General features: G+C 50.4%; 1 protein-coding gene and 1 long non-coding RNA gene across 2 annotated transcripts in view; one reads left to right on the forward strand and one right to left on the reverse strand.

Moving 5' to 3' along the window:
- Nucleotides 1-708: 708 nt before the first annotated feature.
- On the reverse strand, nt 709-13,670 carry Dnaja4 (DnaJ heat shock protein family (Hsp40) member A4). The gene is made up of 7 exons (XM_010619478.2): nt 13,499-13,670; nt 8,781-8,961; nt 6,942-7,046; nt 5,566-5,793; nt 4,544-4,774; nt 2,569-2,669; nt 709-2,484 (listed from the first exon to the last, which is right to left on the reverse strand). The coding sequence occupies exons 1-7, from the start codon at nt 13,628-13,630 to the stop codon at nt 2,269-2,271; spliced, it is 1,194 nt and encodes a 397-aa protein (XP_010617780.1). The 5' UTR covers nt 13,631-13,670; the 3' UTR covers nt 709-2,268.
- The window catches only part of LOC104858991, a 7,587-nt gene continuing 6,323 nt past the window's right edge, over nt 12,413-13,676 (forward strand). Inside the window, exon 1 of the long non-coding RNA XR_779257.3 lies at nt 12,413-13,199. This is a non-coding gene — a long non-coding RNA (uncharacterized LOC104858991). The remainder of the gene's footprint in view (nt 13,200-13,676) is intronic.

The raw sequence follows: 13,676 nt of genomic DNA on the forward strand, positions 1-13,676 counted from the left end.
GTGCTCGATGCAACGCCCCTGTTGGTGGACACACTTCTTTCTTGGTTTACCTGCTGCTGGAGAACAGTGAGAGGAGCTGGCATTATTTAGTCGGGGAGAGGAGCAGGTACGTGCTTGCCGACCTTTGCGGCCCCTCTCCCAGGACTGACTCCTGTTACACAGTGAGCACCCATTTCATCCTGAAGAATGGAGTCCTGAAGGAAACGGTGTCTGACTGGGTGGGCTCAGCCTCTGGTCCTGTCCACCTGGGGATCCTTCTGTTCAATACATTATCTCCCCACTAAAAAAAAATTATTTCCCACACTCTCGCCTTTCCCTCATCACATCAGAGACTTCTTTAACTACTGGCAGGTGTGGAAAGGCAGCTGCTCTTCCTGTCTTCATGGTGCCAGGGCTCCATACTGCAGTACAGGGCTGTGTCCCAGAGTAGAGACTTCTGTGCTCAGAGAATGGCTGACACTCGTATTTTCCCTCCGTCCCCCATCCTCAGAGCAAGCCCTCTGCTTGCTCTCCAGCCTTGGCCTCACTCAGCCTCTAGGAACCATGATGTCATGGCTGCTCTTCCCTCACTATCCAGCCCTTGGAGAGACCTCTTCCTCTTACCCTCATGTACAAGCAAGCCCCATTCCTTCTACCCATGCATGGTAACACTACACTTGAATGCTCAGAAGAAGAAAAAGCAAAGCTACTTGTCTCTCATAGCAGCTTCATTTTAATTTTAAAGTGACAGATGTAGAGGAGGTGGGAAAAAATTTGAAGCAACGCCCTCCAGAGGCCATGTATGTGACAGGAAGGAGCCAAGTGTAATTTTGCTCCATCATCAATAAACAATAGTTCTCCAGCAATCATTTATCAGGAAGCCGCAACACAGGAGCAGCACCCTGAAGTGGTGGTCCATTTATAAGTTGATTTTCACATAAGCTTGATTGGAAGAATTGGCTTTAAGTCTCCTGACCAGCAGTTGAGGCAGGCACAGGTGGGTTCTCTGTACTGGAGCAGCTGTGTCCCACCAGCCAGCAGTGTTCCTAAAGCCTGGTTGCCTGTGGCCTGCTCTGTGGCCCTCCTGGGAGTGCCTGTCTTGGTTTCATTTGACCAGACAAGGGCGCAACTGACAGCTCAAAGGTAGTAGTTTCTCTTCATGACTGGAAAGAAAGGAGCAGTAACAACCTGAAGTTGAGGTGATGCTGATTTGAGGCGTGGTCTGCCTGCCAGGAAAGAAGCAATGGCTAACATGCCCTGCACCAGAGGAGTTCACAGACAAGGCCCCAGGAGAGCCTGCTTGTGTGCCTGTTCTACCAGTGTCACCTGAGTAGGACACCCTTTGGGATATGGCTGTGCAGTAAGGAACAGCCCTTCAAAAAGGAGCCCAGTTTGGAGAATATGGAAAGAACACTGGGAAGTTCTGTGCCTTCCCAGTCCTTCAAGTACCCAGGGTCACCAGGCAGGAAAAGCCACCATCTGTGGGCCAGACAAGCATCCACCCTACCCTTAGCTTCTGCTGCTGCCTGAGGCTGATAGGGATATGAGAGGGTTTCATTTTCAAGTAAGCACTTGGGTGGGACAGGGTTGCAGAGGTTCCAACAGAGGAGAGTGAAAACCACGGACTGGGTCACAGGTAAATGGAGGGTCTGTCCTCCCACAGGGTTTGGGAATTTCAGAGAATCTCCAGGAGAGGTGAGCAGACCCTTGTGCCCCACACCAACCTTCTGGGGGCACCGAACAAAGGGACTAGGCTGACTCTACACCCAGGGCACATAGCCTGCAGGGCGTGGACCAGGCCCTTGAAGCTCCGTGTGTATGCCTGTGTTCGTGCAGACGCTTATCTGAACCTGGACTCAAGACATGTCCTATCAGCAGCCCCATGTGCAGGTCTTCAGGGACTGCCAGAGCACAGGGTGAGAAGCCACCTGCAGACACAGATACCCACTGTGCCTCCTGGCCTTCGAGGGGGTGGGTGCAGCTCTGGGCTGAGTACTACCAGGAACTGAGTAACAGCAAAGCCACCAGAAGCACAAAGTATCAGTGTGGTCACCAGCATCCCTGGGACTGTCCTGAAGATGTGGACAAACAGATTCCATGGGCAGACTGAGGTGATTTACACGTAAAACATTTAAATGTGAACCAAGCTTAACTTAAATCAGAACTAAAAGAAAAGCAAAAGAAACCCAAGACACTCAGTCATGGAGAATGCTGAACACACACAGGACACCCCAGACACAGCTGTTACAGTATGCCATTTCATTGTGCCAACGTTACACTGCCCCTGCATCACGCTGCCTGGCACTGCACGCCGGCACGGGGCCCATCCTCGTCCTCCTCATAGGCTTCCCGCTGTGGGCGCCAGCCCTGCTCGCTGGCACTGAACTCCTGCAGCTCCGCCTGCTCCATGTCCTCTGTGACCCGCACCTTCTGCCGTGGCGGTAATAGGGCTTCCAGCTGTGGCAGCTTCTCCAGGGACAGCCAGTGTTCCTCAGGGAAGGTCACCTATAAGGGGAGACAGCTATGTGGCTCGTGCCCTCCAGCCGGGCAGCAGTGCGGCATCCGTGGGATCAAACACAGCACACTTACTAGGAACTGTATGACCAGCATCCCTTTCTCCAGGGGGGCCTTGTAGATAGGCATCCCCTCATTGCGCACACATCGAAGGTCCCCGTGCTTTATCACCTCACCTGTCACAGAAAAGGTCAGGTATGACACAGGAAGCCACGGCCTGCAGAGATCAGCCTCTCAGGGACAGTAGGGCAGGCTAGGTGACGGCAGGGGCTCAGGCTCTGGTGTCCCACAGCAGACACTGCTCTAGTGAGTTCTGCCAGGCTGCCTGGCCTCACTGCATCCAACTGACCCAAGAGGGGATTTTCCAACCCATTCACAGGTAGATGTTGTGCTCCTGCTCCTAGCAGGGCTCTCTGATCTGCAGAGGTTGTTAGGATGTCAGTGAATCTGGGACAGAACGTGAAGCCTGGGACCCATCTTCCTCTGCAGTGAGCAGAGAGAATATGCACTCAGTGTGTGTTGAGAATTTCCCTCCACACTGCAGTGCTTGCCTTGATCCAGTGTGGGTGCATGCGCGGGCACACACACACACACACACACACACACACACACACACACACACACGGGGGGGGCAAATGGAAAACCACATGGTGTAAAATGCTAACAGCAGACAAAACCATCTATGGGGCTTCCTACTGTTTTTATTTTCACAAGTTTTTATAAGTTTGAAATTGTTTTCAAGTAAAAAGATTAAAAAACAAACGTAGGCCAAGGCTTAGAAATATAATTCCAGTTCGTATGATCCCAGAGGAGGAGGAACCAGAAAGAATCAGAGAGGAAACGGAGAGAAACAGAACAGGCCAGAATGGGCGAGTAGGCAGAGAGCAGAGAAACAGGTCCAGAGCAGGGGAGCTTTGTGATGGTGGCCGAGCTGGTATGGGTTCCCTGGACTCCAGGTCTTATCACAACCACCATGGCCACCATGCCTGGCACAAGTTTTATCAACTGGTCACCTCCCAGCCACCCTACCCTGCCTTGCTTTTTTCAAGGTGAAGTTGCTTCTGACCCGCATCCAGGAAGGCACCGGAGCAGTGCTGCTGGTGACTATAGCCAGGCTTGGGGATCAGGCTTCCAGTCAGCTTTGTGGTGCTGGGGAGTGGCTTGAGCAAGGTTGGGACTTGGGCTTGCCCTGCTTCCACCCCATGCTGGTAGGTGCTCCCAGGCGCACACAGACCCAGGACCCAGGCTATGGTGACCACCAACCCTGCGCAGCGTAGGCCCCAGCACATCCTCCCTCAGCTGTTCCCTGGAACCCACTAGTGGGGACATCACCGAAGACAAGTGGGCAGGCAATGTCTATCTCAGAAAACTGGATTTTAAACCCTCTTTCCCATGCAGTTGATAACTCAGAAGCCAGAGGAAACTGGATGAATAGACAGCCCACATGATAGAAAAACACCACTGGTTAGCAGCTGTGTTCACTTCAACAAAACTAAAATTGAAGTGCTGCCGGGTGTGGTGGTGCACGCCTGTAATCCCAGCACTCAGGAGGCTGAAGCAGGAGGATCGCTGTGAGTTCGAGACCAGCCTGGGCTACATAGTGAGTTCCAGGTCAGTCTCAACTACATAGTGAGACCCTGTCTCAAAACAAAACAGAACAACAAAAGTTGAAGTGCTGGGTGTAGCAGTGCACACCTGTCATCTCAGCATTCAGGGGGCTGAGGCAGAAGAAGGATCACTGAATTCAAGGCCAGCCTAGATTGCATAGCGAGACCCCATCTCAAAAAACTAGAAAAAATAAATAAAAATAAAATTGAAGTTTAACTGGCAGGTTGCAGCTAGAATTTTAGACCCCAAGATTGCTATTGGAGGCTTCTACCCCTAGCTCTTTGGGTTTTTGTTGTTTTTTTTTCCCCTAGGAAAATAGAAAGGAAATGAAATCTTTCAATCATTACTGATGACTTTAAATTTAAAGAAAATCAAGACCCAGTAACAGAAGTCACCACACCACACACAGAGCAAGCACAGCATGGCACACTAGGGATGTTACCTGATTTGGATGTGATAACAAGGATTCGATCATCCAGTGTTTTTATCGTCTTCTTGAAGCCACAAAGAGCTTCAGAAAGCTGAATTTTCATTTTCATGATCAAGTCGTGGCCTCGTCTCTGAAAGACACTATGATCCTTCTGATCAAGCACAATTATGACATCGCCAGGCTCCAGCTCGGGCTCCTGGTCTCCTTCGCCATGAAATAGTATCTTTTGCCCATCTTTCATACCTATGGAACATCAGCCCTTTCTGATTAGCCATTTCTCATAAAAACCGTACTTTCTCAGAACTTTTGAAGAAGGGACACAGAGTCCTTTGGGGCCTATCCACTCATCAACACCCCCATCCTCACATGGGCTTGGGGTGGGGCAGGGCCACTGGGACAGTGGCTTCTCAGGAGTCAGGCCCTGGACTATGCATGCAGCTGAGGAAGGAACAGGGAGGTTCCACATCTGGTGTACACCACACTCCCCAGCCCCAGACCTGCGAGCCCACAGAAATATGAGGTGACCACACACCTCCCACATGGCATATGGCTCTGGGGACTGAGAGGGACAGGACAGCCAGTGAGTCTCTAGCATGCAGTATGAACATAGGCACAGGGTAAGGATTTGTTGAAGTGAGGAGTCCATTCACTGTACACGAGTTGGTAGGGGTGTTGATTCTTGGACTTTTGGTCTAAGACACAAGCTTCTATGGCCAACAGAAAATAAAGATCCCAAGGAAGGGGTCTGAACATGACTGGGGAGGGCAGTGAACCAAAGCTGAGGTCAGGTAAGACTTGAGGGCATCAGAAAACCTTAAAAGAGGTTAGCTGTGATCGCAAGGAAGCAGACACAGCAGGGAAACCTTGGCGGGTGCCATGGGATGGACATGTGGCCAGGAGGGTCAAGAGAAGAGCTGGAAACGGAAAGGGTCCTGGAACACCCTAGCAGGTGTGTAGTTAGTTCCAGGTTGTGTGGCAGCTCAAGACCCTGATGCCAAGCCTGAGTAGGGAGCGCCTGTTCTGCACAGCCTCACCTTTCTCCACATGTACCTCGATGATCTTCTTCTCCCGGATCACCTTGGCACCGCTGCAGTTTTCACACCGGTCCTTGGGGTTGATGCGCTCTCCCTGGCCCTTGCACTCCACACACACAGTCTGGATCTGCTGCACCATGCCCGGCCCAATCTGCTGGATGTGGACCTGCATCCCCCGCCCCTTGCACAGCGGGCATTTCTCCACAGAGTCTTTCTTCCCCCCGACACCTGCAGGGTGGGGGTGGGGGCGGGACACAAATGTGAGGGCTCTGCTGTTCCCTTCCCGAGTCCTCTGGGCACAGCAGCAGAAGGGTAGGAAATCTGTTCCAGTGGACACGGGGCTGGAAGTTTTTACAGTCATGAAAAGCAATGTGGGAGAGTTTAAGGGGGCCTAGCCACTCAGACACCAGATGTTAACATATGTGACCTCATGCGATTATGTTTTGGGCTATATCGATCCAAATTTATTATTTTAGCCTCATCAGTTGTGTTTTCTCCCACCCCAGGGTGGTTTCACAAGTAAAAGAGGAGGTTGCAGACATTTGAAGAGATAGGAGCTCTGTCCATGGGAGCGGCCAACAGCTCGGCCATCCTCTGTGGGACATTGGGGCCTGGGCCGACATCAGTCACCTTTACATCAAAGTGGAGGGTCATCAGATGATGGCAAGACTATCGGTCTAGTAAATAAAACTTTGCTGTACCCAGGTGCATCCAGTCATTCATCCACTGGGAGCTGCAGAGTTGAGGGACTACAAATAGACTATTTTACTCTTAATAGAAAACCTTGCCAACCCCAAGGTTAGGTGAATTGTCGTGATTTGGACATTTTAAAAATAACTGTCAACAGGGCTGGGGATTTAACTCAGTGGTACCATGCCTGCCTTGAAAGCAGCAAGCGCAAGGTCCTGAGATTGATCCCCAGTACTAGAAAAAAAAACCAAATCTGTCAACATATTAAATAAATGTGCAGCCCAAATAAAACATCCATTCAGCCAAACAGCTGTGGCCTTGGGCTGCCTACTAGCAGACACTGCTCAACCCTTGAGTTGGGTTTTTCTCTGACCTATGAAATGCGCACAGCTTTAACCAGACATGGTGGCACACGCCTATAATCCCAGCACTCGGGAGGCTGAGGCAGGAGGATTGCTGTGAGTTCAAAACCAGCCTAGGCTACATAGTTCCAGGTCAGTCTCAACTACATAGTGAGACCCTGTCTCAAAAAAACCAAAAAAAAAAAAGCACAGTTTTGCTGAGTGGCAGTATCGTAGGCAATGAGGTTTATCCTAGTCATGATTATTGCTAATTGAAACAAGCAGACTTGCTTCTAGATCTAAGGGATCAGAACTGTAAGATTCATTTAAAAATTAAATTTTTACCTTCACATTTCTCACAAATAATATTTTTCTGGAGGGCCAGTTTCTTGGTGACACCACTGTACAAGTCTTCTAGAGTTACAGACAACTGATGCACAACATTCTTGCCTTACAAGGGGGAAAAACCAGTTAGTAATAGTGCAAGAAACAGACCTCAGAGTGTTGAATTCCACCCATGTGGCCCTGTGCTGTAAGTATCCCAGATTCCTCCTCCCCCTCCTGCAGGAAGTGACATTCCCATTACACCCGTTCTACCTTCTGTTCTCAGTCAGCACCAAGAGTTAACATTCCATCTAATGTGAACTAATTCTCAATCATTTATGGGCTTCAGCAAAGACTTTCCACCTTTATTTTCTGAGAAAAAAAAAAAATCTGAGGAAAGGGAGTTTCCTGAGACAGAAGGCTCGGTGTTAAGGATGACACTGGTTAACCAAGTCCTCCTGAGGAAAGCAGCCCTTCCTCACGAATGAATGTGTGACAGCCAGAATCACTGGGCTGGTCAGTGAAACTCCTCCTTGGGAACTGAGCTCTTTACTTGTTTCTGTAATATGTATCCAAGTGTGAACTCTTTTCTCTGCCCAGATCGTGTATCTGCACCCAGGATGGTGGGCACCTATTCCCTGCTACCTAGAGTCCTTGCCATCTCTGGGACAAGATGGCCTGGCTGCCTAGCTATCAACTTCAAGAGATGATTTTAGGGAAAGGTATGAGATTTTTCATCTTATTGCAGCGAGTGGCTGGGCACAAAATCATTTACACAAGCAGGTGACATACCAGAGGACAGGCACGTACTGTTCCTTAATAAATACTTGGTGACTTTCAGCACAGGGTGTTCGCAGGATTGCCTCCACATTTTTAAAGCTCAAAGTCAATTACAATGTGAGAACAAATGCATTTATCCAGGGGACTCATTGACCAAAACCAAATTTCTAGAAAATGACAGAGCTTTTATCTCCCAATTTTATCAGGAATTGTGCTAAGTTTGGTTATCTAAATGTTTTAGGATCCAAAGCAGATTGTCAGCACTGCACAGGGCAGGGGTAAAAGGGTAAAGGTCCCACCAGGGACCACTTATTGATTACCGAGGTTGTATGTGAAGCCTGGTAGAGGAGAAATGCGGAAAAACAAGCCCCAGAACTCAAAACTAGGGTCCATTTGGCTAAGCTTTCCTCACTCACTGCTGATTATAAAACCTGAAAAGACTGGGAGGTAGTTATTTTTTCAAAGCTATCAAATAGGAAGAGGTGAATTTTGTTATCCAAAAAACTCTCAGCCAGCCGGAGCCTCATTTGAGGCCACGCTGAACACAGCAGGTCCGGTCCTATCTAGAATGGGACAGCCCACAGGCCCTGGTTCAGGTGGGGACCCAGGCCGGGGGGCGCAGATGGAGAAGTAGGTGCCATTTCTGTCCCTCAGGAAACCCTGGTGCCTCAAGCCCCCAAGAGAGAATGAGAGCAAAATGAACTTGACCTTCCTCCTTTCTACTCATGATCCCATTTGCCCCTTTACCTGGGGCTTGAAGGGTGTAAAAGTCTCTAGGTATACTATCGACTCCTCACTGAAACTCCTTACACCAAGCTCTTTACTCATTTCTATATTTGTGCCCGAGTGTGAACTCTTTCCTCTGCCCAGCTCTTGTATCTGCACCCAGGACAGTGGGCACCTGTTCTTCAGGGCTAGAAGACTCCTGAGGTCCAGTCCCAGGGACTTGACAAGTGGGGAGCTAGTTAGTGATTCCCAAACATGACAATTGTACGCTTTTAAGACATCCATCCTGATTCCATCAGCAGGTGCAGTTTTGCAAACAATAAAACTTGCTCACATCTCTTTAGAAACATTTACCTCTTCTCTCTCTCGCCATCCGTCCTCCACCACCAAAGAACATGTCAAAGATGTCCATGGGTGAGGAGAAGCTGGGGCTGCCAGAGCCTCCTTCTTTAATTGCCTGTTCCCCGCCCTGGTCATAAATCTCCCTTTTCTTTGGATCTGAAAGCACTTCATAGGCCTGGGATATGAGTTTAAACTTTAAAAAAAAAAGAAGGGAGAGAAAGATTTAAAAAGAGGGAGGAGGTTTGAGTTATTTTATTATTAAAGCAAACACATCATCAAAAATATAAACCAATCACAGAGGGGCCTGCACGCAGCCTTTCCAGCTTCCGGAAGCCGACTTCCACTTGCTGCCTCTCTAAATGGGACACACAGGGCCAATGCTATGAAGGGACTGATGACATAGACACTGCTAGGACTGTAGGGAAAGCAGGGTGTGAGGAAGTTTCTCTCCACTCTGGCTCCATCATGCAGGGAAGCAGCATCCAGTGAGGAAGTGGAAAGCCCCAGCCAGGCTGCATCTGTCACCAGGCACAGCCTGGGACTCCAGGTGCTGCTATGGCTTTGAGCCCCTGGGTATCAGTTTACTCCTGAAAGAGCATGAAATCCACCTGCAGGCACCTGGGAGCACCCAGTACACACCACAGAGTACAGCTGCACTCATGCTCCCCACCCAACCCACATCTGGCCCTTCCAGCCCCCCTGCCATGACAGCAGCTATTGGCAACACAGACCACACCCTGCAACAGATCCCACTGGCGCTACCTTCCCGCTGCTTCAGTCCCGGAGACTGACACAGTACCCCAGTGTGACACTGCTGCCAAAACTCAGCCACTGGAACCCAACTGTAAGAATCAGAAAACCAAGGCAGGGCCGTTGTGTGAAACTAAGGAAACCAAACATGGTGAGTGGTCCTGGGTTGGATCCTGCACAGGAGAGAATGGCTACCAAAGACATTATTGTTTTTTGTTTTTTGTTTTTTGTTTTTTGTTTGGTACCGGACCTTGTGCTTTCGAGGCAGGCGGCGACACCACTGAGCTAAATCCCCGGCCCACCAAAGACATTATTGGAACAAGCAGAGAAATGCAATCTTTTAAAAATGTTACATTGTTGTGTTTGATAACTGCACTGTGGTTACCTACAAAGGTGTCCTTGTGTCTAGGGAAAACATGCTGAATTAATTAGCACTGAGTGGCTGTGATATAAGCAAATAGTATTAATATCAGACATAGCTACAGCAATGTGCTTTCTCTGCATAAATACCTTTATTTACAGAACAGACTGCTAACAGTCATTACTTATCACTGCTGGAGCCAGGTGAAGGGGGGGGTACAAGGGTTCCCTGGACCATTCTCATCTCTTCTCTAAGCATGAGGCCATCTCTAAAACAAGATCCAAATACTAAAAGTATAAATCCCGCCCTCTTCACCTTAGCCAACCGTGCCCTTGGCAGCCTGGACCACTGCAACGGCTTTCCTACCCCTCTTCCAGCCTCTCTTTACCTGAACCAACGCTCTGCCCAAACCTCCCTGCAGCCCAGCCCCAGTCCCTGAGAGTAAAAGCTGGTCCCAGCTCACTCACCAGCCTGAACCAGCCCTGTGCCTTCCTCCTCGCTTGTGCCCAGTTCTGTGCCAGCTCTGCCAGCCTCCTTGCTCTCCTACAAGACCACCCCTCTCTTCAACAGAAACATTGAGGCATATGGGTTAGGCACCAGGTTGCACAATCAGAAAGCAATGAGGCCATGCTGCCCTGAACAAGTCTGGGCCTGTCTGCAAGTCAGGGGTCACGTGGCATGCTCCACAGGGTTGCCTACCAAATACTGGGTACTCACGGACTCCTGGGCTTAGTAGATGAACCTAAGAGTCACTGAACCATTCAATCAGAAGCTGGATCTCACTGTCACCCATCTTCTAGGACCAAGGACTCCAGCTTCTAACTCAGCTCCTGCCTAGACCCATTCTCTCCTCTGGAGATGAGGACTCTGACTGTTCAGACTGTGATCTTCTGCACAGAACCTCAATGGACCAACTATGCAGCTGGGGAAAATGGCTTAGAAGACAACACAGCAACTTGAAAAAGTATTTATTATAAAGTACTGAGGAGAAAAAGCTGATATTCTAGGTGGCCACATACAGTCACCCTAGGGAGAAGTTGCACTAGGATGGATGCACAGGGTGGGCAGTGTGATAAGTTCTTAGTAGGTTTTCCTCTGTATTCTGAAACATCTCATACTGTTAAGATTTTTACCTTGAAGATCTACTATTCAAACTAACAGTGACAATGAAATTGACCAAAAGATGAAACTCATCTGAACAGGGCAGCAGCCAGGAAGATACTCCTACCACTGCCCCCGAAAGGGACCATTTTGCCGACCTGCCACCTGCCACCCTGGGTCTTGCAGAAAACCAGCTGCAGAGGAGACAGATACAACTCCACACAAAGCAGCCCGTGTGACAACGAATGCAGGCCGCCTGACACTTAGCAACACAGGACAACAGGGCAAAACAAAGACCAACACCCACAGCCTTCTCAGTTGTCCCAGCGCAAGGTGGAAAAGGATCAGCTTAATCTATTTTTGAAGAGACATTAATAATGCAGTGACAAATTCAGGTGGAAAAAATAAAATGGTTCCACCAGTGATAATATAGTCACAAAGTTAGGTGAAGAAAACAATTAGAAGTTCTGCCTGCAACTTCATAAATACCCTCATGATAAAGAAAAGTTGTGCACAGTGTGCCCAGCCTAGACAAGGGGTGCTTGGCGAATGACAAATGAACAGGCCCTCCCTGGGGAGCTGGGCAGCAGGTGTCTGTATATGGTGCCCCCCATTTCCTTATCCCCTTTAATTCCAATTCAAATGTCCACTCATCCCCTGGCCCCCTCTTCTCTGCAATCTCCTTTTAATCCGCATCCTTATGCAGCCCCCGCTCACACATACACACAAAATGTGTTAAGGCGCATCTGTCCTGATGACCTGGTTATTCACCACCCAACCACCAATCATTAGTACCCCATGGCAGCGCTAGACACACGCTGCCCATAGTGGCCACAGGTAGAGAACAAGTAGCCACCACAAAAGCCAACGAGGACTGAGCCAGAGGCAGCCCCCAGGAAGGTGTCTTGGCTGGCACTGAGTGAAAGGTCTTGTCCTTTTTGTGGAAGGGAGGGAAGAAAAGCATTCCTTGTGATAGGCACATCGTAGACACCCCAAACTTGAGAGGGGCAGCTTGACATGAATTCAAGGCTTGGCTAGAAACAAATATTAGCTTCAAACCTAGCAAACAACCTGCCCAGACAGGCGTCTACAGGGTGAAAGCTACACACGTGTAAAGGGCAAATCTACTTTTTTTTTTTTTAAGCTTCAGGCCCCACGAGCACACTCACCTCACTCAGTATGCACAGAGCTGTGAACTCACTTGGGGTAATGGCTATCAGGCTTGACCTAAAACCAGGTCAGAGGCTTTCCCACAAATAGCCGTTGCCAGCCGGCTGGAACATGAACTGAGGAGCCAGGAGCTCTCAGAGGAGATGTCAGCGACAGACTCAGGGAAAACAGGGAGCAAGTCTGTGAATCACTCAACAAGCCTGGGACATTCAGAGCTACAGTAAGCCACCTAAATATAGAGGGAAAGTATGCCAGCGGAGAGGGACAAACGGTATGCACACAAGCATTTTAAACTTATGACAGTCACATTCTGCACATGAGGCTAAATATAAATATTCTATCACTGTTCCACCAGCGACCTTCCCTGAGCAGTTGGCCCCAGCTGGGAATGACTACCGCAGGCATCTTTTGATCCACACATTGTTGCCACAGGTCTAAGGCCAGCTGGTGATGGTGGCTTCAGAAGTGGCCCGGGATCACTGCTATTGTCCCCGCCCCTCCAGAATGCCCAGTTTTATAAGAAAATGGCCAGAAGTCAAGGGAGCGCTAGAAGTCCAACAAGCTGTCTTTCAATGCCTGATCCAAGTTACCTATTCAGGAGAATGTGGGGAGGGGGTAGTCCTCTAGGGACAGAGGCAAAATGTCGCTGTAAATGAGAGAAAAAGTTTAGGTCTCTTAAGTCCAGGCACGCTCAGCCTATGACGGCTCAAGATTGACTGTGATCACCAGCAGTGGAAGACCTGGAACACACACGGTAAGTGGCTGTGTGGGTCTCAGATCTGCAGCCCCGATTCCTCAGTGTCTGCGAGCTGGGTGGACAGGAGGGGGCTCTAGGAGGGACCTGTGTGTGTACAACAAAGGCTCAAGGACCGGAAGTCACCCCAGAGTTAGCGCATTAACAGAGAACCCAGCGCAACACAACCCAGTTCCCCGTGGTGTCAGCCGGAGCCCTAATCCTGCTGCACTGCCTCAGTTTCCCATGAAGACCCCACGGAAGCCTCCGCGCCCATACCCGGTGATCAGGACCCCATGGTCACTGGTGGAGACTGGTGGGTACTAGGGTCATGGTCCCCGCCCCCGCCAGCAGGCGCGGCTCGATCCTACTCCGATCCCGCTCTATCCCAGTCCTGGGCCCTTGTCCCATCCCCCCCCCCCCACCCCAGCCTCCCCGGTCCCCGTCCCCATCCCAGTCCCCGCACCCTCACCCGATCGCTCTGCCTGGGGTTCTTCTCCGGGTGGAAGTGCACAGCACCCGGCCTGGCCCCCGGGTTCTCTATCCCCCTGGGGTCCTGCCCCACCCCCAGCCTCCCCTCGGTTCCGAATCCCCGCCGCGTCCCCGTCCCCGCACCCGGTCGCCCTCGCTTGGGTTCTTGTCAGGGTGGTATCGCAGCGCCAGCCTCCGGTAGGCCCTGCGGATCTCGTCGGGCGCCGCGCTCGGCTTCACGCCCAAGACGTCGTAGAACTGCGTCTCCTTCACCATTGCCGCGGTCCCGGCGTCCCGGCCGGCGTCACCGTTGTCACCGTCA

Source organism: Fukomys damarensis, unplaced genomic scaffold, assembly GCF_012274545.1.
Source record: "Fukomys damarensis isolate Sample0158 unplaced genomic scaffold, DMR_v1.0_HiC HiC_scaffold_25, whole genome shotgun sequence".
NCBI lineage: Eukaryota > Metazoa > Chordata > Mammalia > Rodentia > Bathyergidae > Fukomys > Fukomys damarensis.

What these genes read in the sequence shown, in the direction of transcription:
- Dnaja4 (XM_010619478.2), bottom strand. Translation starts at nt 13,630, where the DNA reads ATGGTGAAGGAGACGCAGTTCTACGACGTCTTGGGCGTGAAGCCGAGC. An exon ending in TATTTGTGAGAAATGTGAAG is followed by an intron (nt 5,794 to 6,941) that starts GTAAAAATTTAA and finishes CCCACCCTGCAG; the next exon opens with GTGTCGGGGGGAAGAAAGAC. An exon ending in TGCTGGTCATACAGTTCCTA is followed by an intron (nt 2,485 to 2,568) that starts GTAAGTGTGCTG and finishes CTCCCCTTATAG; the next exon opens with GTGACCTTCCCTGAGGAACA.